The 25,938-nt window shown below is 44.3% G+C and overlaps 1 protein-coding gene across 1 annotated transcript in view; it reads left to right on the forward strand.

Annotated features, from left to right (window-relative positions):
• UGGT2 (UDP-glucose glycoprotein glucosyltransferase 2) overlaps positions 1 to 25,938 on the forward strand; it is a 1,432,652-nt gene that overhangs the window by 689,767 nt on the left and 716,947 nt on the right. The window contains exons 17-18 of the mRNA XM_086936163.1: positions 21,334 to 21,498; positions 22,830 to 22,953. Of these exons, the coding sequence (XP_086792289.1) occupies positions 21,334 to 21,498; positions 22,830 to 22,953 (289 nt within the window). The remainder of the gene's footprint in view (positions 1 to 21,333; positions 21,499 to 22,829; positions 22,954 to 25,938) is intronic.

Below are 25,938 nucleotides of genomic sequence, written 5' to 3' on the forward strand. Positions count from 1 at the left end.
ACATAATTACACGCAAAAATTATATACACAATTATAAACAAAATTTTATACGTACAAGCCGAGCGCCACCCAACAAGATTAAAACAACACAATGCACACAGGCTTCGTAAACAGTTCGTGACGCCAGATGTAATGGCTGGATTTTCTGTTTAGATGGGATCAGCCCCCAGGGGCCCCTGTGACCCAGCCAAAACGTACTCACCTTCCCTCCTCAGATCGTATTCACAATGAATAGTTATACAGATATATATACAGGTCGCACCTAAGGATGGGGAATGACAATATACATGTACGGATTTTCTACAATATCTTATTCACATCAGTTGGTCTCGCGGCCACCCCGACCCAGACCGTTCTACCCTAGGGCAGATCTGACACACAATCCGGTGCGTCTACACATGGGCCTGCAGAACCCAATGCTCTCTTTTCCAAACTGTTCGCAATCCTGCGAAACTACACGCCAGTATCCTCCCTGGCGTTCTCACTTATTCAAGCCACAATCCTGTGGGTATCCACACTGGTAATCCCCCCCAGTGCTCTCATTAACGCCGCATATCAACGACGACCACATTCCTATGAACAGTTATCAGGATAATATCTCAGTTACCTACTCGGAATAAAACTATAATAATGACTTTAAACACGGTTCCAAATTATATGGTGTACTTTCTGTTCTTGGCATCAAAGGTCCACTCACTCCCTCTTTGTTCGATCACCATTTACCTGATCGGGATTACACATCCGTTCACATAAACAACTTTCGACTAGGAGATGCATTTACCGAGATTGAACAGGAACACAAGGCACACAATAATTCCATAAGAATTAGGGTATTTATTAACAATAGACACGAATCACATTACTATGCAACATAACTTCTGCAAAGAAAAGGTAAAGATTAGAGTGCACATTCTATTAGAGCTGGTCGGACGTCACCTGATTAATATGAAGTCTGGGCTCGGCAGTCATCTAGGTTCCCTTCTCGTCTCTGTGTCCTGGCTCGCCTTGCAGTCACACCCCAGCCGTCACAAGTACACGTCTGCACCGCTAGGCTCAACCTCGTCTGCTTCCCTCCAGGGCACTGGAACCTTGCTGGTTATTAGCTACCGTATCTCTCACTCTCTGTATTAGTGCGCTCCGCGCTAAATCTCCTTCAGTCTTTCTCAGAGAGTTTCGGTCTTAAATCTTTCTAAGACTTCAAAGATGGCGACTGTCCGCCGTGAGATAATTAATAGCAGAGATGCTAACGGCTAGATGCCGCCTACGGACTAACTCACAAACTGACTAACACCTTCGCTAATATCAAAGCCCGTTCCTTCATGGAAAGTTACGGCCAGTAACCTGCCGCCCACCAAATTCTTGTACCTCCCCGTACCAAGGACACTTTCCCAGCCGGCCGGCCTGAAGTTGTGTCTTCGGAGTGGAGAAAAATACATTCCTTCGATAAGGGTCAGCCTGAACCGGTTCTCTCCAAGCGAACAACAGCTTGAAACTAAAACATTACTCTTCACCTAGAAAGCCTTCTCGAGCTACCGGGCAGAAAGCAAAATGGAGTCTGTCTCGTTTAAGGCCTACGGAGCCCACAATATGCATAGCTCCATGGAAAATAGCCTAGCATGTTAGCAAATGAGCAAATCATGACTAATACTTATATGTCTATCCCCTAACTTAAATTCATAAGCCTTACTCTAAGGAAAATGGTACGAAAATACCCTTATATATGTAAGACAGGGCCCCTGTCTATCGGCCTAATCCCTATGCTATGGGGGTGATAGGCTGGAGTCACTCTCCATCATTCTCCTTCTCCAAAGAGCTAGCAAAAAGACAGCCATAACATAGGGCCAGTGAGAGGTAGTGCCCTAATTCACTAATCATGTAAGGGACCATTAGAGTGTGGAGTATTAAGTATGCTCATTTTTCCAGAAAATTTCTGTCTCATGATTGTAGTATTGTCACCTTCTAGTATACAGTAACTCACTTTTCAGCATGGTGGATGCAGATGTTGTATAGAAACTGAAATAAAGTAATTTTATTTAATTGATAAAAGACAATATAGTAAAGAAGGTGGAATCAGAGTGCCTGCACATAGTGGATATTTACAAATGTAAAAATGTGTTAATTACTGTGTGTGTCAAGATAAATGTTATTAGGCCAAATAAAAGACTTACACTTAGTTTGTCTTTTAGGGGTCTATTTTTTTAATGACTGCCCAATGTTAGTGCACATGGAGATGAAAGTATATTTGGAGCATTCCTATTTTTTAAGAATTTTGTGGTGAATGACATTTTTTTTAATCAAGATTCTTTTTTATTGATTGTTTGATGTTTCTCATTTAACAGTCAAAAGACATTAACTGATAACAAATTATCCTCCCTCCCCATAAATGCGTAGGTTTTGGTCATATACCAGTTTCTCAAATATATAACCTTAACATGCTTCCTTCAAAATGCATCTTTCATACATCAGGATCAAACAGTTCTATTGCTCTTCATCACGGTGGGCACAAAGTGTGTGATACTCTACTGTTCAACAAATCCAGCAATGGTCTCCACTTGCTCATAAAGTCAAGTCATGTGTCTTCCAGCATATACACAAAATGTCCCCGGGCCTGCTGTGACTACAGTTGGTGGTACCATTGTGCAACTGGGGATGTCCTTTTCTCTTGCAGAACTGAATTCCATTCTTGTCTACTCATTCATTTGTGTCGTGGAGGCCTTAGGCAAAGTTCCCCCAACCTCTTTCTAAAATGGCTTTACTACTGGACAATTCCACCATATATGGGGAGTCTACCTTGTGAACTGCATCCCCTCCAGCATCCCTAACTGATATGTTTAAGCTGATATAAGTGTAGTACTAGCTATACATCACTTTGTAATGGATTGCTTTCTTTATCCTTATTACTTATTGAACACTAATGAATGCAACACAATGCACCATGTGATGGATGTATCAAAGCAATATGAACGAGTAAGGCTTTAGGGAAGGAGATATGACTGATAATGGTAAACATACCACAAACCTGGTGGCACAGATGCCAACAGAAAGTGAGTTTGGACTGAGATAAACTGATCTGTTCAGAGATATTCTATTCTATCTTATTGACTGTCAAAATGTTTTCTCAATGAATTTAATATAGGAAGGGGACAAGAAATAAGATGCGGTCAATAGAATGTACTGCTGGCAAGCTTATACTTTGTTGGGGAATAACTTTTTCAAATACCTAAATCCCATATGGGCTCTTTCAAGGAAACAAGATAATATATTCAAACAAATGCACACAATCAAGCCATCAAAATTGCTACTAGACTATTGCCTATTGTCTTGCTTCCAAGAGATACATTTGCTTAGAGACTAGTCTCTAATATAACCAGGATCCTCATTGCTGCCCAATAATTTGGTGCGCTTGTGACCTGGAGATCCACAGAATACAATCTGGCATGCTACAAACAAAGGAGTGTAGATCTCAATTACATTAATACGTATTGATCGCTGTCTTACTATTTATGAGCAAAACATTAAACAATGAACTGTGGAAGCAGCTTTTATAGATGGAAAAATGTGATGGATTTCTTGACCAATAGTGTGATTTAGCATAGCTGAGAAACTGGGATCGCAGTGACCAAGGACACTTCCATTTCCATGGTTGCAATGCAAATACCCACTAGTCTTAGTCTTCTGTTGTCTAGCCGCCTCATATGCCCAGTATTGTGTTATATTGGCATTTCATCACAGCTTTGCTAACCTTTACAGTGGCCCACAGCAATGTTCAGGGAGAGGGTTAAGTATCAACTCTGTTTGATGTGCATCAGTGGAAGAATATTGGTTGGGATGTTGCCTATGGTAGGAATATATTGGAGTTGTGTCTCATGATTGGCTGTATTCTCCTATTGTGTTACCACAGGTATGTTGATGTGCAGTATTGTTTATGGTATGAAGCAGAAGAGTGTGGAGTGCAGATCACAGTTTGCATACACAAACTAGTGATTCCCATAGATTTTCACCCTGGTTAAATTATGTTTTAGGGAACTGGCAGGTCATATTGTTCTCAATGATTACATAGTATCTTTATTTTCTTCCCCACTTCATTTTTTGGGGGGTATTATCTAAATTGGGTTTGGTAGCCTAAAGGTATAGCCTCGTGTAGTAGAGATAAAGAATTCCCTACATGCTAGGTTTCTGTGACAAAAAGAATGTCAAGTCTGAAAACTAAGAGTAGGTCACATATGTAGATTATGTTGCTGTTGGCCTAATTTGCATTGATCTGGATGCAGAAAAAGGCCATTGTAGGTTCAACCAGAAGGTTGGGTATTTCCCGGTGAACTGAGTGAGTTTAGTGCTCCTTCTTGTAGTTAAGACTATGGAGCTTGGTAAGTAGGTGCTGTGCTGGTACTGGAATTTGTGGCGTTGGATTATAAATGTTGGAAAGTGGGTTATTGGTATGAGTAAGTGTGCACTTACCACTGGCAATAAGGCCCCCAACCCAGTATCAGGTCCAGTAACGATGTCAGTAAATAAGTCCCTTACTCAGCCTCAAAGAAATAAAATAGCACACAAATTTATAAAAATAGGAAATATCTTTAAAATGCCACCCAAACAACAAAAACCGAATGTAGGAAACCGTAGATATGAATTTTTAAAGATTAACCACTTTATAGTACTTAAAAACATGTAGCGCTAATCTGGGACATCTGGTCACACTTGGCTGGGATGAAGTCAAAGTTTGAGGCCGACTGCAATGGAGTCCTGGTCAGAGGCCCAGTCAACATTTTACCTTAACACTTGGAACGTTTATGGAACTTTTTCTTCTGATGTCTATCGACCCTCCTCAGCAGGCTGGATTCAGTGAGGGTTCACCGGCTTGACTTACTGTGAGGCCCCTGTCAAATCCTGGAGCTCTGGAGCTTTCAGCAGGACGATCCTGGCCAGGTCGCGGTTGAAGGTTGTCTGCTTGACTCTCAACGTCGGGTTAGTTACCTTGTGGAGCTTTTTCACAAAAGTTCTCCAAACTTCAGGAGGTGCTTTCTGAAGGTATATATGTAGGTTCCAAGTGTCCAAAATGAATAAATTATAGCATTTGTAAAGCGCACTACATACCTGTGAGGGTCTCAAGGCCCTGGGGGGTGGGGAATGCTGCTACTGCTCGAAGAGCCAGGTCTTGAGGAGTCTTCTGAAGGTCAGCAGGTCTTGGGTCTGTCGTAGGTGGATGGGGAGGGTGTTCCAGGTCTTGGCGGCGAGGTGGGAGAATGATATGTCACCGTAGGTCGTTCTTCGGATGCGGGGGACTGTGGCGAGGGCTAGGTCGGCGGAGCAAAGCTGGCGGGTGTGGGTGTAGAAGCTGAGTCTGCTGTTGAGGTACACTGGTCTGGTGTTGTGGAGTGCTTTCTGTGCGTGGGTGAGGAGCTTAAACGATATCCTCTTGTTGACGGGGAGCCAGTGCAGGTCTCTCAGGTGGGGTGTGATGTAGCTGCGGCGAGGGATGTGGAGGACAAGGCATGCAGAGGTGTTCTGGATGCCTTGAAGCCATTTCAGGAGTTTGGCCGAGGCTCCTGTGTAGAGAGAGTTTCCGTAGTCCAACCTGCTGCTCACCACCAATCCTAAGGTCTGGAATCTCCTAGATAGTCACTGAGATGTCTGGACTGCAATTCCCACAATGCACCTGGCCAAATCATTAAAAGTCTACTGGGACGCACACCAGGATGAGGACTCTTGGGGTAGATGATGCAGATGGCATTTTTAAACTGAAGCTTACAGAGTCCACTCCCTAATCCTTCTTGAAGCAGGGTACAGTCCCCAGAGCAGTAGTACCAGATTGTGAAGCCGACCTTTGGGTGCATATGCAGTTTTTAGCAGGGCTGTCCTTCTCCTTGCGGTTTCAGGCAACAGATCTGAGAGACTGAGCAGCGCTCACATATTTATTCAGTATTCTGGGGCGACAAGCAAGGGGGCACCTCTGTCCAATGAGATGCTGGGTGTCACCCAAAAGCATGACATCTTTCTCCAAAGTGTGATATCTTCTTGTCCCACAAAGCATTGTACTTCCAAAATCCAACATGGATGATTTCTCTCCAGAAGAGTAAGAGCTGGCTAAACCAACCCACAGCAATCAGCAGAGACTACTAGAAGGTTGGATTTTGGCTTACAGGAGAGAAATTTCCATAACTTCTCTTCTGTACTAGGTAAATTCAACAGTGGCAAGTTGTGGAATTTAAATAATACCAATCTTTTAAGCCGTTGAATGAAATTCTAAATCCTTTCCTAGCAATAGTTATACCTAAATAAAATATTGCAATGTTAGTCTATGGATCTAAGTATCTACAATGGGTACAAATGTGAAATTGGTAGCTTTTCCCTCACCAGGGCATATAAAACATGTTTTATAAGGTCCCTGCTTATAGATACATGGCCTCCACCCCTGGGAAATCTAGGGGAGAACTTGGGAGTGCCTAATATGTAGGTAGATTTCACTTTACAAGTGCCTATACATCAAAGTCGAATATGCATATCATTTACTTTTAAAGACCGTCTGCAAAGCCAGGCTGCCTTTAAAATGGCAGCATGCACTTAGCAGTGCACACATGCAAGTGCAAGAAATCTGCACAAAATCTGCTGGGCCTTTATATTTCCATGCCCTAATATATACTAGGGACTTATAGGTAGTTTGAAACCCCTAGCCCTATTATATACTAAGGACTTATAGGGTCTGTCAATACCAGTTGTGAGAACATACTTTTAAAGACAGGCTGCACGGCAGGACTGCCTTTAAAAGGACAGCAGCACACATATACAAGTGCAGGAAATCTGCTGGGCCTCTAAACCTCCATGCCCTATTATATACTAGGAACTTATAGGGTCAGTCATGGCCAATTTTAAGTGTACCCAATTACATGTATGTTTTTTAACATAGCACTGGCCCTGGGCCTGGTTAGCATAGCCCAGGGTACAGTCCAAGTCAGTTACCACCAGTATCATTCAGCAAAATATGGGGTTGGACAGGGTAAAAGGATGCCTTTCTAACAGCAAGGGACAGTTAACCTATCTGTTGATTGCTCTGCCCTATATGGCAGCGGGCAGTGTGAGTGAACATCTGTAGTTGTCTGTTCTGGTTGTTGTTCAGATGATTTGCTGTGGTCTGGCCAGTAACTGAGTAAAAAAGAGGGATGGCTGTTTACTTTGACAGTTGCCTTTAACCACTCTGGTTCATGTTTCTTCAGAGGGTATGTGCATTAAGGGATGGTCGAGATTGATTGTGTCTCTTGCTGATGAGGCAGCAAAGGTGAATACTTTTAGATTATGTAGGGAACAGATGATGGTTGAATGATTATCTGTCAACTATTCTGGCAATTGCTCCTGCTCTCATCGTTTAACTGGCCAGTATGGCAACAGAGTCCAACTTACAGGACCTAGCCAGGGGCTCTTCCCGCCGAGCAATCAAGGACGTAAAATAGTTTTTTTTTGTTGTTTTTTTTGGAAAACCTTTATTGAAAATACAAAGCACACAGCTATTCAGCCTTACATCCTGAGGCTAGGCAGCAATATAAAGAGCGGAGAAGAGGTGCGCACAAATCAATTCAAGGAGCAAATCAGGTTTAATTTTATGTTATAATGAAGAAACCTAAGATAACAACAAGAAAGAACGATAAAGAAAAAATAAAGGGGAAAAAGGAAAAAGAAGGTGGCAAGGTACAACATAGGAGCGGCAATGCACGATTCCGGGGGCGAGTGGGACCGCTCAGCCCTCTGCACTAACCATACTGGAGAAGCATACAAGGGTGGGGGGGGGGGGGGGGGGAAGGAACCAGGATTTCGTTTAAGTAAACAGTTGGGCGGAAGGAAGGGCTAGGGAGAGAGACCAACCTCCAGCGGACCTGTGTCGGGGGGCACACAAATATCACCTCTGTATTCATTCCACGCACCCCAGACAACCCCCCACCTCTTGGGCTTACCCCTAGCTATGTACACAGTTTTCTCACGGAGCATGCACCAGTCCATATTGGTTTTCCACAGTCCCACGGTGGGGGGAGTCGGGGCACCCCATTTTTGAGCAATGTCTCGCTTGGCCACCATGTACCCTAACGTGACCCAGCGGGTTTGAGCATTAGTGTAGTCAGTCGGACCCCACACTTTCAACAAGCAGCGCCGAGCTTCCGCAGTCAAATCCACACCAGTCACCTCACGCATAACCACATGCACCCGTTCCCAATAGGAAGCAATGACCTGGCATTTCCAGATGGTATGCATGAAGGTGGCCAGTGCACCGCACCCTCGCCTACAGAGACCATCCACGGAGAGCCCCATGTGGATCAGTCTGGGGCCAGTTACATAAACTCTGTGGAGTATCTTCAATTGGACTAAGCGCAGCCTAGCCGAAATTGCCACTTCCTTGGGGGAAGACACCGCACACTGCCAATCCTCATCATCCAACTCAATCCCATCACGCACCCACTGATCTCTCACATTCAACAACAAATCCGTCTGAACATATATCAGCTTTTTATAGGTCAGGGAAATGGCACTGTCAGGCATATGGCCGTCCAGCACCCTGTCTTCCAGCGGGGATGATTCGGGGACCTTCTCACCAACAGGCAGGTCAGACGTAAGGGCATGTCTCAATTGTGCGTATCTGAAGTACTCCGTGGCACCCAGTTGGAATTCAGTCTTCAGAGCTTCAAAAGATTTGATTTCCCCCCTGGCCATCACGTCAGCCACCTTGGAAATAGTAAAATTGGGTTTTAATTGAGTTAGAATGGCTAGGAGAGGGAACTTGGGTGGGGGTAGATTAATTAGAGAGCAAGTGTTAGATAGAATGATTGAGGAGGTATAAGGAGTAGTCTTTGAGAAAGGCTGCTAATTGGGTGAAGCAACAAATAAAGGAGTGACAAATTAGATAGGGTGGTGTTGTGCTGAAGTGAAGGCATCTTAGTAATATTAACAGGAACTTTATTGCAAAGGTCATCACCAAACAAGGCAGCAGGACCATCTTCTGTTCAACTGTCAGCGAGGACAGTGACAACATTTTATAGAAGGTAGCAACAGATCAGGATGGGCTGCAGAGGATGAATGCAGCTAGGTAAAAAGAAGAGGAGAGGACGGTTACATACTAATATGTGTGTTTCCAATTAGTATAGAAGAATATAACAGATGGCTTACAGTAGATGAAGATTGTGCTGGAAATTGAGGAGTATTGATTAGTGAAAATGGCCCACATCATTTAAAACATATATTGCGACAGGGGCCACGTCTGTGTTACTGGCATAGGGAAATGTATTAATAGCATTTTGTTTGACACGTAATGGAAGACAGAGGTGATGGCTGGGTGGGGTAAGTAAAAGATTGATCATTAGTAGGCAAAAAGTAGGACAGAGCTGTATGGTAGGATGAGGAGAGGGTGAAATGCATAGTTAGGTTTTACTGATAAGAGAGGGTGTGGCTGCCCTATATAAATTGGTGGTGAGAAAAAAGGGTAAATGAAAGTACAGGCCATAAAATATTCCTAGTTCCTGCAAGACTGCGTGAAAATATTTTAGCAAACCACTTCAGAGGTCTGGTTATTTTCCTTAAAGAACAAATCAGAATTAGAGCAATCTTTGGGTAATTTTCGATGTTCCATAGGGACAATTTGAATTAACCTTATTGTTTTACATTCCCACCTGTCCTCTAATGCAGCTTATGAAACACAAGCTGTAATACCAAATGTGTGTTAAAGATACGCAAATCCAAGAAAGTTCAAGAAAGTATATGCAGATCCAAAAAAGTTCACAGTCAACCTTCATGCTTACCTTAAGTAACAACATTCGTAGATAATGTAATCTCTTTTTTTACAAGCTCTAATTTATAACATAGATATGTCTGTGTCTCACGAAAACCTGATAAAATTCAACAATTTAGGATTGATCCTCCTCTTTCTAGCGGTGTACCACAGGGTTGAATTTGAATTTGATTTTGACCTGCTATGATTCAATGAATATTATAACTCAGTGTACATGATGCTCCAAAGAAAACAACTCAAGTACATGAACCAGCCACATTTTAAATATATTTGTGTTCAAATCACTCTACTGTTACAGCATATGTATCATATGGAACAAACCGTTCATGTGGTAGCCGTCTGTACTGTGCACAATTTATAAGAAAGGGCCAGTAATTGCCTACTGCAATTGACTGCACCCTCCTCACCTACAAATTTGGGTTAACTCCAAGCAGTGACTCTTGAAATATATGTATGAAATGATCACCCGAAGATGGTAAATCAAGAAGAACAAGCTCTGCAGTGCTCTGTAATGCACCATAATCAAACCTGAACACTAACGACTTTTTGAGACAAGTGACTTCGCTCTCTCACATCCCTGTAAATCTCTTTTCTTTGCCATCTGGCATGTTTTTTTTCCCAAGTTATGGAAATGAGCCAGTAACTTCTTTGTGTAACCTACTAAAGTGAGACGTGTTTGGAAATGCCAATGTCCAGGTTACTCTTTTTATATCAATAAATGAAACTTTACTAAATGTTTGCCTGTCTGTTAGCAAAATTCTTTCCATGGCTCCTTCAAAATAGGACAAGAACTGTCAGATCTCTACAAAAATTATATCGGTTACAGATCCATCGCTTAATGTATGTATTGCTTGGGCCCTGATAGAATATTTCCTTGTGCGAGCCCTATGTCGACATAACACACCAAGGATCCTGTATTTTTTTAGACTGGAAAAATTACCATTTCCCCTTAGAGTTCGCAGACTCATCTCCTTAAGTCTATGAAAAGGGCACATTGTCACATACTACAACTTGCCTTTCTGTCTTGGTGATAGCCTTAAAGAAGTAGTTGAAATTCTACTCTGATTAGAAAGGTGAGGGAAGGAAAAACTGCAGATGATGTAGAAGATTAGCTGCTATCAGGAGCAGTTGGGGTTGGCAAGTTCCCCAGCGGGTGTCTGTCAGAGAGATTCCCCGGGTAGGTTCTTTAAGACAAAGTCCTTCCCCTGCTTCCCAAACCAGTTGTAGGCAGGTGGTAATCCTGACAGAATGGTGTTTTTCAAGGTCTGTTCAGATATAAAGGCAGTTGCATTGTGGCAATTGGATCCACCTCTCTACTTGTTTCTCTTGTGACTAATATATCATTTAACCACTGGGCATGTTCATACTCTTTAAGTGAATAGTGTTACTTGTTATGTTGAATGTCTAGCTTCGGTGACGGTCACAGACTCTCTCCGTACCTTAGGTTTCCCGTCCCAAGCACCACATTCAAAACGTATGCCTCAGTTAAGACGCACAATGCATGTGCAGGTGTACCCCTGCTTTGGTAAGTCAACAGATTTCTTGTCAAGAGACACTGTTAAGTCTAGGTTCCCAATAGGGATACATTAGTATAACTTGTGGCAGTGATGAAGAATGACTTTTAGTGATATTGGTTGGTGTATATATGTTAACTCACTAATTACTGTACAGGAATTCTAAAGGAAAGATGCCTGTGACATGGATACATTGTAAACATATGAAATATAGATTCACTCGCGCAGGTTAAGCTGATCCTGCATGTTCAAGAATGAGGCTGGTGGGAATATAGGGAAACTCTTAATTCAAGATCTGGTTCCCCTAAGCGCAAAAGCATGTTGAACCCTGTAGCCCTTGTCAGTTGTTTTTTAGAAAAAAAATAATACCATAACCAGTTACACACCAGAGAGAGCAAAATAGGATGCTTATTGCATATATAATAATTTATTTGAATGGGAGGTGATGTGACCCAGCAGTTAGAGCTGCCGCCTTTTGTGTCCCAGTCTCTGCGCTTGGCTCAACATAGTGTGATTATGTGCAAATAACTACATTTCTCTGTGCCTAAAAATGTGGAATGTATTTTGTGAATTGCATTTGTGCAAACCCACCTTGATGTATACAAGCATGTAGATCGTTTATCATTGCCCCAAGCAATGGGCAGCTCTCTGTTGATTTCCAGCTAGGTTCATGCTATATAGTACCAATGCATACATACAATTTACGTAGTACATTTTATAATGTACAAATGTATACGTTTAGTCTTTGGCACCGGGTTCAAGGTCTGTGGATTACAAATATTCTCCAAGCCAGAAGGCTATTCAGTGCTGTAGAAGATATGTCAGTACACCTGTTAGCCGAGACTTGGTGAGAAAATGGAAAGTTTTGAATTACCCAGGACTTGGTGAGAAGCCAAATGCATCGAGTTTTGATTTGGCTGTTTGCATCATGTAGGAAGCTGGCTCTGTATATACTAGACAAAAGTAAGGTATAGTGTGCACAGAGTACTGGGAGTCCCCAGAGGTATAGCAGAGGCTAAATTAGACAAAAACTAACAGCTCTCTTTCTGGTTGTGTGGGCGAACAGTTAGACTTATGCAGAGGGTGTGTTAAGCATTTATTGTATTCACTCACTCAAGGTTGATGGCACACACACACCCAGAGACTGAATCCAGACCAATTAGGTAAGTATAAAAAGATATACTTATATTTAACAAAGCAGGACTTGACAAAGGTAAGTAAGAAACACTTTAAAATGCAAAGCTGTACACAGAAATGCAGTTGTGGATTGTTTTGGAATCGCTTACAGGTTTGTATTACTTTTAAAACAGTTTAAAATAAAGTCAGATTACTTTTGATTACTCTTGGATTACTTTTCAGTTACTTTCAGGACTTGAGGTGAAATGCCGAGCTATCACACACTGGATGTTGTCACTTGCAGGTAAGTAAAACAATTCTTAAGTTAAGACACAGTCAATTTCTTTTTGTATCAACAAGGGGGAACAAGGGGTTAGGACAATTTTTAAAGGGGTCCAATGTATATGTCCTGGAAAGACTATCAACAAAGAAGAAATACAGAGTTCCCCGGGTCCAGTCAACTAGAAGACTGTCATTGGCTTCTCTCTAACTAAGTCAAAGAAAGAGGTGAAATAAGTGAGTGTTGTGAACCCTCTCTCGGAATTTATAGGGGTACCTCACACAGGTCGCCGGTTGGACTACATTTGTAATCCCACCCGGTGATCGTCCAGCGTCATCATTGGTACCCTGCCCCTGCGACAGACTGGCAGTGCAATGCCTGTCGGGCAACAAGAATTGCTGCTCTTTGGCGGGGATCTTCTATTCCTTAGCCAAAGGGTGTGTGGATGTAAGGGGCCTTACGCGAGGGGGTAAAGTGTGTAAGTGCAAGAGTGAGCGTGGGTGAGATAAAAAAAGTCAGTAGAGTCCAAAATTGAGTTTTTTAATTGGTATGGCTCACTGCTTTATTAAAAAAATTAATCAGGGGAATGGAGGCAGAACGCTCAAGGTAGTCAGCCTCATTCGACCCTAAGTGAGTGAATGGTCAACATGTTTCTTGCCACGGGGGCAATTCGTCAGGACCAAAAAGTGCTCATCTAATTGCAAAGGACCCCCAGTGATCAGGGGGCCCAGTATACGACCTGGTAGGTGGCGTATGGCAATCCTTGCTCAAAGCCCTTCCCAGAACTGCATGGGAGAAAGGGGAGAAAAGATAATATCAGAGAGAGGCCACAAGCTGTTGTGAAGAACGTGGAAAAACTCGCGTTTTTTCGTGACTGTTTACATTTTTACAGTGGGTGGGCATGCCTCTGGTCTGCCTTAGGTGATCGCATGTTTAGTGATGGCCAAACGGTTTTGCTGAAAGGTATTCATGCAATAAAAACCCATGAACTATCAGGGGCTATCACTGTGCCAATTTGCATGCGTGGTTACGAATAGTAGTTGAGACAGCATTCGTGGGGAGAAAAAACAACATCAAAATATTACTTTGAAACATTCAAAGGAGGACACTAGGTGGCGTAGGTGTCTTGCCGATGATTAACCCTTAACAATAACCATAGTAAGACAAGAGACCGGTTTACTCTGGTGTCGGTGGAAAAGGGAGCGTTCTTACCCGTGTTTTTGACTCGGGAGGCTTCCTCGCGCTGACCTGGTGGGGCCAGGATTTGGTGAAAATCACCTGCAAGGAGGAAGCGTTACCGCCGGATTAGGGATAGGCGGGCAGCTAGTAATGCCAAACAGCCGCTTGGAGCTCGGTCCCTTTGCAGCGCTCAGAGTGGAACGCACGCGGTGGTTTCAAACGGAGCATTCGCGCCTTACCTTAGGAATCCTGGCGAAGGGCGTCTAGTCACCTACCCATCCCACTGCGGGTGATCCCGCAGGTCAGCCGGTAACACTGAAGTCGACCGGGTGCTCTGTTTAAGGCGGATTTGTGTAGCCAATGGGGTGGGGTGGGAGTGGCCGAGGCGCGTTGCTAGGCACTCGGATGCCGGAAGTAGACATCAAGGATTCCCTTGCTCGGAGACGGAGAGGGAAGGGAAAGTAAGTGGCCAATGAATGTTGGCCAGGCGGGAGGGTGCCGGTTAGTAAACATTAAAGAAAGCCCTTACTAGAGGACCTAAAAGGTTGTGAAGATGGGCGCCATCTTTGAAGGGGGTGGATGTTCGAACCAGTAAAGGAAGCCCTTACTCGAAAGACTTGGAAGGGTGAAACGATGAGCGCCATCTTTAAGGGGGGTGGATATTCGACAGCACGGTATTTATCCTGCTCGGGTGCTTGTATGAGCACAGTTACCGATATACTCAACGTACCACTGGTTACTAGGATCATTCTGTTTTGTGACTTCCAGTGATTCCTGGCATATAAAGGACAAAAAGGTCCAACGCTCAGCTATCTGGTGAGCATTGTCCAAGGCACCGCATCATTGAGGCCGTGTTCGTCGGTGTGCAGACGATGTACCCATCTTTGCTCCAGTCTGAACAGGGATTGTTGGTTCATCCCTGGTTGGCACTCTAGAACTGTCCACTGTATATCATCGGTGGTATGTTTGTGTTCTTTACAGTGTTCGTAGAGCCCGGTGTGTGTCTTGGAGCATCGAATGTTACTGTTGTGCTCCATTATACGGTGTTTAACCGGGCGCATCGTCATCCCGACATACATCATTCCACAGGGGCACATCAATATATATATACATCTCGAGCTGTTGCAATTGGTATGTTTGTTAAAAGTCCAGACAAAGTCTCCTGGAAGTATGATTGTTTTGCCTTGAATAGTTTGGGGGCACACCACACAGGAGCCACATTTGTAATGTCCCGTAACAGGGGGCAGATCCCAAAGAGTCCTGACTGGTCGAGTTTGTGATTTCTTTGGGCGAGTGTGGATCAAAGTGTCCTTGAGGTTCGCTGTCCTTTTGAAAGCAAAACGAGGTCGTGCCAGTGTCATCCCTGTGGAGTTAAGAATCCCCCAGTGTGTCATCACAGCTTTCTTGATGAAGGAAGAATGTCTGGTGTAGGAGGTAACACAGGTGATGGTGTCATCTGGTTCTTTAGGGTGTACCTCTAAAAGAGCATCTCTATGGTTGTTCAATGCTCTTTTGAATGATTTCTTCAGCAGCCGGGTAGGGTACCCTTTATCCTGGAGCTTATGCTGTAGGTTCTGGGCCTCTTGTCTGAAGTCCTCGACAGAGCTACAGTTTCTCCTGATCCTCAGGAATTGCCCAAAGGGCAAATTGTCTCTCAGAGCTTTAGTGTGGTGGCTTTGGTAGAGGAGAAGACTGTTTCTGTCAGTGTTTTTCTTGTACAGCGAGGTGGTTATGGCTTCAGATTCTAGTTTGATCGTCAGATCAAGGAACGGTATTGATGTCTCCGAGATGGTTCCCGTGAATTTCAGGAAGGGGTCCTGTAGGTTGATCCATTCACAAAAGGCTACACAACTCTGGCGGTCCCCTTTCCAGAAGATAAGGATGTCGTCAATAAAGCGACGCCAAAGAGTGAGATTTTCTCGGTAGGGGTTGTGCTCCGGAGGATAGATGTACTTTTTTTCGAACGAAGCCATGTAAATGCACGCCAGGCTTGGCGCGAAGGTAGAACCCATAGACGTCCCCCGGACTTGGTGGTATAACTGGGACTCGTACCTAAAAAAGTTCTCGGTCAGGGCGATATGGGCAAGTTCCATAATGAATGCTATCGGTGTTGGGGACAGCCATTCATCTTCTCTCATCAATGATTCGACCGCTTCCAGAGTCGCTTGCTGCGGAATATTCGTGTATAATGCCTCCACGTCGAGGGTAAGGAGCAGGTCAGTGTCTTCTCTGCCGTCTATGTCTGCAATCAGACGGAGTACATCCCTGGTGTCTTGCAGGTAAGATGGTATCTGCTTGACGAAAGGTTGAAAGAAAGCATCGCAAAACTGCGAAAGTGGTTCTAGTAAAGATCCAATTCCAGAGACAATTGGTCTCCCTGGAACGGGGGAGACGCCCTTGTGTATTTTCGGGAGGGTATAGAAGTAAGGGGTTACAGGATCTAGTGTGACCAAGAATTCTGCTTCCTTCCTACTAATCCACTCATTCGTCTCTCCCTCAATGACCAGGCCCATGATGGTAGTCGTTAGACGTTTGGTTGGATCCTCCAAGAGAGGTCTGTAATGGTTGGTATTTGCCAGTTGCCTCCTGCACTCACGATCATAGTCCTCGTAATCCTGTATGACCGTGGCACCCCCCTTGTCTGCTTGTTTTATGACAATTGACGAGTCTTGACCAAGTTGGTTAGATGCTTGTCGTTCTGCAGTTGACAGATTGTGAAAAGTTTTGGTTGGGGGTATATCCCGTATGCTCCTCAGGACCGCCCGTTCAAAAGTAAGGACTTCGGGTGGTACCATCCCGTCCGTGGGGGTAAAGGTGGAGGGTTTCCTCAGGCCTGTGTCGAGAACCGGGGGCTCAGGTTGATTTTCAAAAAACGTATGAAGGCGGATTTTCCTAAAGAATTGTTTAAGTTCGATCATCTCTTGGAATGTATCTGGGGTCGGTGTAGGAACGAATCCAAGACCTTTCTCTAGGACTTGCGTTTCGGTTGGAGTCAGTGTCTTATTCGATAAATTGACAATTAAGCTCTTCTCCCCCTGGACGACGTGCTCCTGGTCTCCATTGCTGCTGGTACTGGTGTGTGGTCCTGCCACTGTACACCCTTTTGCCCGCCTCGCTTTCGCCCTCTTCCTCTGCCCCAACCTCTGCCCTGAAAAGGTGGCGGATTGGGGGGGTAGAATTGCGGGGGGCCCTGTGGGTAAAAAGGGTACTGCCAGGGGGGTGCCATCTGCGGTGGTCCGTGGAAGGCGGGACCTTGATAGTAGCCTTGTTGCCATCCACGGGGTGGTCGGGGATTTTTCGGTGGATATCCACCACTGGAGTCACTGCTATCCGATCCACGTCTGGTGTCACTCCCTGAGTTGTCATCGGAGGAATAAGTCTTCTTTTTCCCGTTGAAGTCGTCCTTCAAGTAGGGGTAGACTTTTTCTTTCGCAAATCTTGCAATATCTTTCTCAAGTTTGGTTGTTTTTTGTTTCAGTAGAAACTCATGATGATCCGCCATTTCTTGGTTGATTTCCGAGAGCTTGGTCGAGAACGCTGTTTTGTTGTTCTTGGATATGGCGTTTTTCATGGTGGCTTCCATGGCTGAGATCTTTTCTTGTAGTGCATCCGATAGACGCTTCGCTGTTTGACTAATGAGGAAGAGCAGGTCCTTGGTGCATTTCCACGAGACTTGGCACCACTCCACTTTAAACCGTTTGTCGTCTAGAAATAGTCTCGGGATTATGTTCACAATCAATCCTTGTGGAGCTATATTGCTCCTCAAGTACTCAGTCATCATGATTCCATGAATGGTAATCCTGATGAGTTCCTTTTTCATCTCCGATAGTGTAGACCATTCATCGGAGGAAGCGCCAGATGATGTTGTCGGTGGATTTGTAAGGACGGATGGCGTCGTTCTTAGGGCCTCGGCTATGGTGTCCTCATTAAAACTCAGTCCAGGGACGTCCTCCATAATCGTATAGAGATCCGGATGCGGTGCCTAGGATGTCAGCCGGCCAGAGGAAGGTTATCGTCAAGATGAGTGTGATTCTCCCACTAAAAATGTTGTCTCAAGGTGGTCCAATAGGGCGAGTAATATGTTCGCCACTTGGTAACCTATGAATGAAGGGGTTCTCACCCACGCTCACTCTTGCACTTACACACTTTACCCCCTCGCGTAAGGCCCCTTACATCCACACACCCTTTGGCTAAGGAATAGAAGATCCCCGCCAAAGAGCAGCAATTCTTGTTGCCCGACAGGCATTGCACTGCCAGTCTGTCGCAGGGGCAGGGTACCAATGATGACGCTGGACGATCACCGGGTGGGATTACAAATGTAGTCCAACCGGCGACCTGTGTGAGGTACCCCTATAAATTCCGAGAGAGGGTTCACAACACTCACTTATTTCACCTCTTTCTTTGACTTAGTTAGAGAGAAGCCAATGACAGTCTTCTAGTTGACTGGACCCGGGGAACTCTGTATTTCTTCTTTGTTGACAGTCAATTTCTTTTCATACAAAAACAGTTGATCAACATACATTTTTTAGGAACAAAACTCGTATCATTGGTTCCTATGGGAAAAAGAGTGTTATTGTTTCTCAGGTACGTAAACGACTTACAAATAGGAGTTTTGAGGGTTAGGACCGAGGTTCTCCAAGGTCCAGTTGGCACTCAGATTGCACCATTAGCAACAATATAGCGGCCAGGTGCAGAGTGCAGGGACCCAATGTTAGCCAATGAGTTTAAGGGGGCCTTCTGTCACAAACTGCTTGCGAGCAGGCCAATTGCCTGTGGGAGCAAAGCTCCTGGGGTAAGGATCCGCACCGCAGGGGCCAACTATCTGCACAGGAGCTGCACCACCGGCGGCACAGGGGCTGTACCACCGGCAGCACAGGGGCGGCCGGGTGCAGTGTGCCAAGGAGGCGTCAGGGACCCTGTGGATTTTAATGAAGATCTCCAGTTTGGGAAAGATGCTGCAGGCTCAGTCATGAAAGCTTCCTGAAGGCTACCAGCAGCAGGAGAGGTAAGGTGGGTTCTTGGGGAATGTTTGGATACCATCGTTTGGGCCACTCAAGGCCGTGGAGCGTCGTGTGCAGTGGTGTCTTTTGACATCGGTTCTTCTTACCAGCTCCCTTCGTGATCGGGGGGACCCTTCAGGTTGAGGCTGCAGGCGTCACTTGAAGCTTGACTGAGTTTAGGGATCACCCGATCCCAGGGCAGGATTGCTGGAGAGACCTCCTGGTGGTGTTGGGCCACTCGAACTGTGGGCGTCGGGTGCAAAATCTCAGAGCTGCCTGAATCCGGATTCTGTTGGTGAGTCTTTTGTTGAGTAAATCCGCTGCTTACGGGAGATAGTCTTTAAGTCGAGTGCCGGGCAGGTCCTCTGGACAGCTGCTGACTGCTGGACTCGCAAGTTTTTTCTGTAGTCAGGTTGGAGTCTGGACAGGCCGGTGGGGCTGGGGCCAAAGCAGTTGGTGTTCTCTTCTTCCTGGTTTAGCACAGATCTTCTGTCCTTCTTTCTTCCTCTAATCTGAGGAGGCAAGGTTCAGGATTGCCCCTAAATATTTAATTTAGGAGCGTTAAAGGGGTGTGCCGGTAGGGACCATTGGGTCCCTTCCTGTGGGTGGGTACACCCCCTATTTTGCCACCCTCCAGTGGGAAAGGGGGCATGAGCCTCTTCCTAATTGGCTGAGTTCCCTCATCTTCAAGATGGAGGGGGACTGAGAAGTTTGCTTCACCTCGCCTCCCCCAAGTGAGGGGTGGGGTTGGCAAAGGTAGACACACCTCTCCTCCTAACTTGTTTTTTCCGCCGGTTCTCTCACCCACAGTAGGGGTCAGAACCTGTGGGAGCCAGTTGTTGGGTGCAGCAAAAGGCAGGGACAGCTTACAAAGGCGAGCAGGCCTTTGAAGCTTCCCCTTCATGGACTCACCCCATTCTGGGGGAGGAGGAGGCATGATACCTCTGCCCAGAATGGGCTTTGTTTCTGGACCCAGAATGTGGAGGCCCTCTACCCGGGGCCAGAAACCTGTCTGGTGGGGGAAAATGGCCATTCTGAAACCACACCAGGGCTAGTCGTTTTTCAGGGGGTATCTCTAAGAAGCCTCTGAGTGCATTTTACATTAAATCCCACACTGGCATCAGTGTGGGTTTAATGTTGTGAGAAGTTTGCTACCAAACTTCCCAAGTCTTAGTAAAGCCATTATGGAGCTGTGGAGTTAGTAATGACCAACTCCCAGACTATGTACTCGTTCATGGCTTTACTACACAATGTCTAAGAATGGACTTAGACAATGTAAGGGGACAGGGCTCATGCCACTGTACCCTCACCTGAGGGCTTGTGCACCCTGCTACAGGGGTGACTTACCTAGGCCCCAGGCAGTGGGTTGCAGGCATGTGTGCCATGTAGACTCTTCACTTTTTTCTGCACCGTAACACATAGTCTGCAATGGCAGTGTGTGGGTGTTAAGGTACAGGGCCTATAAGGGTAGCACAATAGGTGCTGCAGCCCTTAGAGGCCTTCCCTCGTCACAGTGCCCTTGGAACCCATGATACCTTTTGCAAGGGGCTACCCGTGGCCAGAGATATGCCAATTGTTGGTGCAAAGGTACTGTTTTGGGAAAGAACACAGGCAAACCTAATTGGCATGAACCTTGGGCACATCAAATCAAGTTGCATCAGATGGCAGGCAAAAAGTGAGGGTAACCATGCAAAAAGGGGCACTTTCCGACACATCCCCTGTAACAAATGAGGACTTCTAGGTTTGTTGCTTCTCAAGGACCGGGCTGTTGCTTCTGTAGGACCTATCCACATTTTTTTCCATTCTCTTCTTAGTAAGGGGGACGGGTAGAGTCATACATTGCACAGGATTGACTTGGAGTAATACTGCTTCTTTGCATGAGCATCACTTCCGGACTTAACTATGGATGGGAAATGTTGGATTCCCTTATTGGGTGGAATGCTTTTGAATATTTTCACCAATTTTTTGGGAAACAAAGATTTGATAGGAGAACTGATTGTTCTGAAAGGGATCATATTTATTGACAGGTCACCAGTCACCCTCAATCGTTGTTCAGCAAATTTGTCCTAGAAGGTAGCTCTTTTTCTTTCACTATATCTTAAAATTGAGAAGACCTGCATTTCCTTGTCTTCCAAAGTTGGAGGGACTTTGAAGCTGTACCTGACTTCCTTTGGGCAAGCAGGGAACCAGGTTAAGTTTTGATTTTTAATTTTCAATGACAATAGCTTTGGTTGAACGTGCGTTATCTTCCTAGTGGCACCTATTTACAAAGTGATACATGTGTGTGCTTTACTGCTCGATAATATTACTGGATGTTTATAAAACTTGTTATAATCCGGAATGTGATCTATTATAGTTGATAAAAACAGAATTCTATGCAACACTTTCTACATTATTAGCATAAATCGTCTTTCTGATGTCACCTGCTCTATTCAGCTAAATCATGTTTAAATTTGTGTTTTTTTCTGATCTAAATAGGCAGGAGCTACCTATTATAAGAAGACTGGCCTTGGCCCACTACCTCAAGCTCTCTTCAACGGTGTGCCCCTCAGCAGTGACGAGATGGATGTTGAAGAGTTAGAGACAGTTATTCTTCAGAAGATCATGGATGCCACTGGCTTCTTCCAGCGGGCTGTTTTTATGGTATGCTTAATTTGACAACATATTTAAAATAGCTCCAGTGACTTGATGCTCTAATTTTGTCACTCACACCATTTATACTGTTGACTCTTCGTCTTTCTCATCTAAAACATATGTCTTTCTGGTTTTATTGTCTATTTGGAAAGTTGAAATGTATCTACCATGCAATTGGAAGGCCTTTGTCCATTCAGGAAAACTGAGATCTTCTCTACTGGTATGTTTGCTGTATGTAACCTAGCCCTGCTGGGAAAATACATGATTTAGGAAAGGCAATCATGCTCAGAAAGCAACCTGGAATCTTGTTTTAAGGTTGTACCATATAACCCTAAAGTAATCACCTCAGCAATCAGCAGTACACCCTAATGTGCAGGTGCTTAGTTTGCGGTATTCTGCTGAAGTCATCCTACTTGTATAAATGGGGTGCTCCTGCTGGTCCCTTCCTGGCCTCTGTCCATAGTGAAGCTCTCTATATATACACTTACATTACAGAACACGGACACCTGTGTCCCTGAATACTCAATATTGTCAACAAAAATAACGCTATGCCACCTGTGTCACATCTGAGGACTGCATGTTTGAAGAAAACCTTAATGTTATGTAACCCTTTTAAATTGATGTAACTGCCATAGTTGTTGATGGTATTGAAAATAGATTGTGTATGTGTGTGTCTGTGTGCATGTGTGTGCGCTCATGCACATGTTGTATTTTTAAATAAAGCTTTAAGGTGAGTTTTATAAATGTTGGGAAGGACAACCATATTCTTGTCCTAATCAGTTTAATTGGCAGATCTGCTCATTGCTTGAACATGAATAGATAACAGAGAAAGCAACTTTTGTCTGGGTACCAAGCATGTTTTCTGACGTGTTCAATTGAATAATTTAAGGGTATTGGTTCAGCAAGTTGACCTGATGGCTCACAATATCGGCCATTTAGCAGTACATAGTAAAAGGATGGAAAAATCTTCGAATGGACCTCCTAAGTAGACAAACCACTTACGTCCACGTATGAGAGTTGAAACGCTAGCTAACTGAGACCAGATTCCACATGTGAGATGTCCTCCAGTTTGCCTCTTTGGCTTTGTGTGTTTCTTGTTTTTAGGTAGTTTGAAAAGGTTGATTCTGATTCATAATTATGTTTTTCTTTAACCACCTAGCTGAATAGATGCACTCCTGTTTGCCACTGGATTGTGTACAGTTTATTTTCTAGAAAAAAAAAATATTTGCAACAATATATTCTATATATAAAAGAGTCAGATGCTGAATTATACGATCATTTTGTGATGATTACATGTTATGATGGCCATTTTAGTTTTAATGTGTATTTAATTCCAACAGGGCCTTTTAGATGATCGTATGGATGTGATAGATTTCTTGATGGACCAGCCTAATGTAGTCCCACGTATAAATTCTGCAATTCTTGGCACAGAGAGGACCTTCTTAAATTTCATACCCAGAGCAGGTAAATGAAACGCTACCAGTTTGCATTTTGTTTATAAAGGCAACAATAGGCAGCATGTTGAATTATTGCTGACGGAACGCATTAATAGTTTCTTTTTTAACATTTTTTTTTTACTGCTTCTCTTTTGAAAACTCGTATTGTCGTCGCATTAAAAGAACAGGATGTAACATTTTTCTTTGGATTATACATCCCTTTATTGTAAGTCTTTTTTTATTACACTAGAAAAGACTGGCTATATGATTTAATTATCAATTAACACACGGGACATTCATGAAAAAGAGAGGCGGGGCATGTAGACGAGTGCACAGTTTGCAGTTAACTGTCATGGTCACTGAGTTCCATTAATGCTGTCCATGCCCTCAAGCATCCTTCCTACACTAAAATATTTCTGATATTACTTCCAATTCAAGTTATGCAACATTTACCATTTTCATAACATTAACCCTTCCATTATGATGTGGCAACTTTTACGGTTTTCAATAAAATTACTGCATATGGTAACTATATACCATGCCATTACACAGCGATGTAAGGGCTGCAGACCACAGGATTTCCATGGACGTCATGTATGCCCATAGTTTATTTTATAGTGCCACTAAGTAGAAGTGGGCCATAAGCAAATTACGTTCTTCTATTTTTTTTTTTTTTAGAATGATCATTGAGATGCTTCGGAAGGGTTGTAGGAGAATAGCTTTAAAATGTTGACTTGCGGAGGGAGGGTTATTTTGTGTTCTGGTGTTTTACTTTTCTAAAATGTGTCAAGAACAGAGCTGACTAATGAGTTGCGGGTGCCTTTAGGTGGTCTCGAAACCTGACCATATTTGTAAGCAAAATCATTTTCACTGATGGAACAGTGGGTATGCCTTTGTGGTTCATCCCTTGCACAGTTAATGCTAAATAAAAGAAATGTCCTGATAGGGACTTACTTCTAGCGGTAGACACCTCATTTTCTTAATATTCCCTAGGTGTCAGACTGGATCCATAAACTTTTTAGCAATACCTCTGTATGCCAGAAGGTTGCTCCGTGGGGCTTTGCACTGACAACGTTCCACTCCAGAAATTACATGCGGGCCTTTATAGGTGCTACTCCCAATGCACTGACATCAGTTTATTTCTTTCTGCGCCATCAGACACAGAACCGGAACTCCCTATCTCATCTCTGAGAGACACTTAACCATTGATATTTAACACAAATAGTCTTTAGTGAGCAAGGGATGTCCATTCTAAAATGACAGGTCTTAAGCCCTGTCGTGACTGTCACAAAAAAATGTGTGTGACGGACACCATCAGGGGTACCAATGGTGCCTGGGTTCAAGCTACAGCTCCAAAGCCTGCAGCAGCTACTCAGCAATGAACCCAAAGGCTGACAGCAAATTTGAGGCAAAACTTTACGTTGCCAAGCATAAGGCTCCTCACCAGGACTGTTTCATGTTATGCTCTGCGTCCAAGGTTTGGTCTCGTTCTCAGATTAAACTAAGCCACTCCATAGGTTAGTCTTCGTTGCGCTCCAAGCCCTCAGGTAAGTGTAAGGAATACAATAAATCAAATCCAGATTCCACTCCCTCACTCCACTCACATTCACCTGAATAGGTGCAGTGGTGGTGCCACCTTTCTTGCTCCTGAAATCTGCTTATGTTGGAGCCAATCCCATAGCTGGTTCCAGCACAACCCGAGTTTCCTAGGCCTTCAGCCATGTTGCATCAGTTTTAAGAGTTCCACGCAGCCATGCTACTTCTCTTTAAATCTCTGCCGACTTCCTCTGATGCACATTTGGGCCCTTAGGAGCTGAGAGGGCTTCCACTTAGAATAGCGCCAGGGTGTTTTCCCTCGGCTCCAGCTGGATCCTCTGAGCTCATCTTTCCTCCGGCTCTTGTTCAGACCCTGCTTCCAGAGCGACAACCCATGCCGTCCCTGGCTGTGTCGATGCTGATGCGAGATTCATCGCATGATGAGGTAGTCCCGATTGTTCTGTCAGACGCTGAGTTGAAGATGGTCTCACCTTGACCAATGTCTTGTCCAAATCTCCCGGGGTGTCGCTTTCTCCACTTGAATAGGCACAAGATTGGCAACACTCTCTGCATTCCTTTTTGGGACTGATTCGGATAATGAATTTGACCCGGGTGCTGAGTTTGCTCAATCCTGCCAGGATGACAATTGCTACAAGGACTTAAAGATAGTCTTATTTCCCCCCTGGACCAGCCACCGACTAATCCGCTTCAGATATAGTGGTGATGTGTAGGGTAGCCGAAGTTCTTGACCACCAGCTCCTCACCTTGGAGATGAATGTTTTGACTGAGGTCCTTTAATCAGTGCAGACATCTTTGTGGCCTCTTCTACCTTTCAAGAAAATGCTGACAGGTACCTTATTGGAGGCTTGGCCTTAACCATGCTCTGGGCCACTAGAAGGCGTACTTTTTTTATTGTATTTAGTTAATTAAAACCTTTACAATATTGTAACATAAAACACATGATTAAAAAAAAGTACAAAGTCTCAAATGCTTAAAAGGAAAGCTTTCTAAGAATCCATGTAAGTGGAGTGTTTGTGAGAGGAGAGAGGGGGTTCTGTGGATGAGTTCATTATACTTCACGCATCCGGCTTCAGAACTTTAGTATCGTGTTTCGGCATGATCGAATTTTTAAAAAAACGGAATGCGTAAAGGAGAAAGTAGCGTCTCAGATTTTTCAGAGGGGGGCAGATGCATAATGTGTGCAACAATGATTCTTCCTTTTGTCCACATAGTCTGCAGTCAGTGGTCGACCATGTTTGCTTCCATGCAGGTGTATGTTCTTTTAAGGAGGAGGTGCCCAGCCGTAGATTTAGAAGAGTCTTTTGGGCGGCCGTGGATATATGGTTGACTAAGTAAGGTTGAGGCTCCATTTCCCCATACGTGGCCAACACTGTCCACCCGTGTTTATTGTTCGCTGTTGCTGCTTTATCTAATAGCCATGATCTTTGCTTTGCGGCTCCGTTGGTCACTTTTTTAA

Source organism: Lissotriton vulgaris, chromosome 8 (genome assembly GCF_964263255.1).
Source record: "Lissotriton vulgaris chromosome 8, aLisVul1.2, whole genome shotgun sequence".
NCBI lineage: Eukaryota > Metazoa > Chordata > Amphibia > Caudata > Salamandridae > Lissotriton > Lissotriton vulgaris.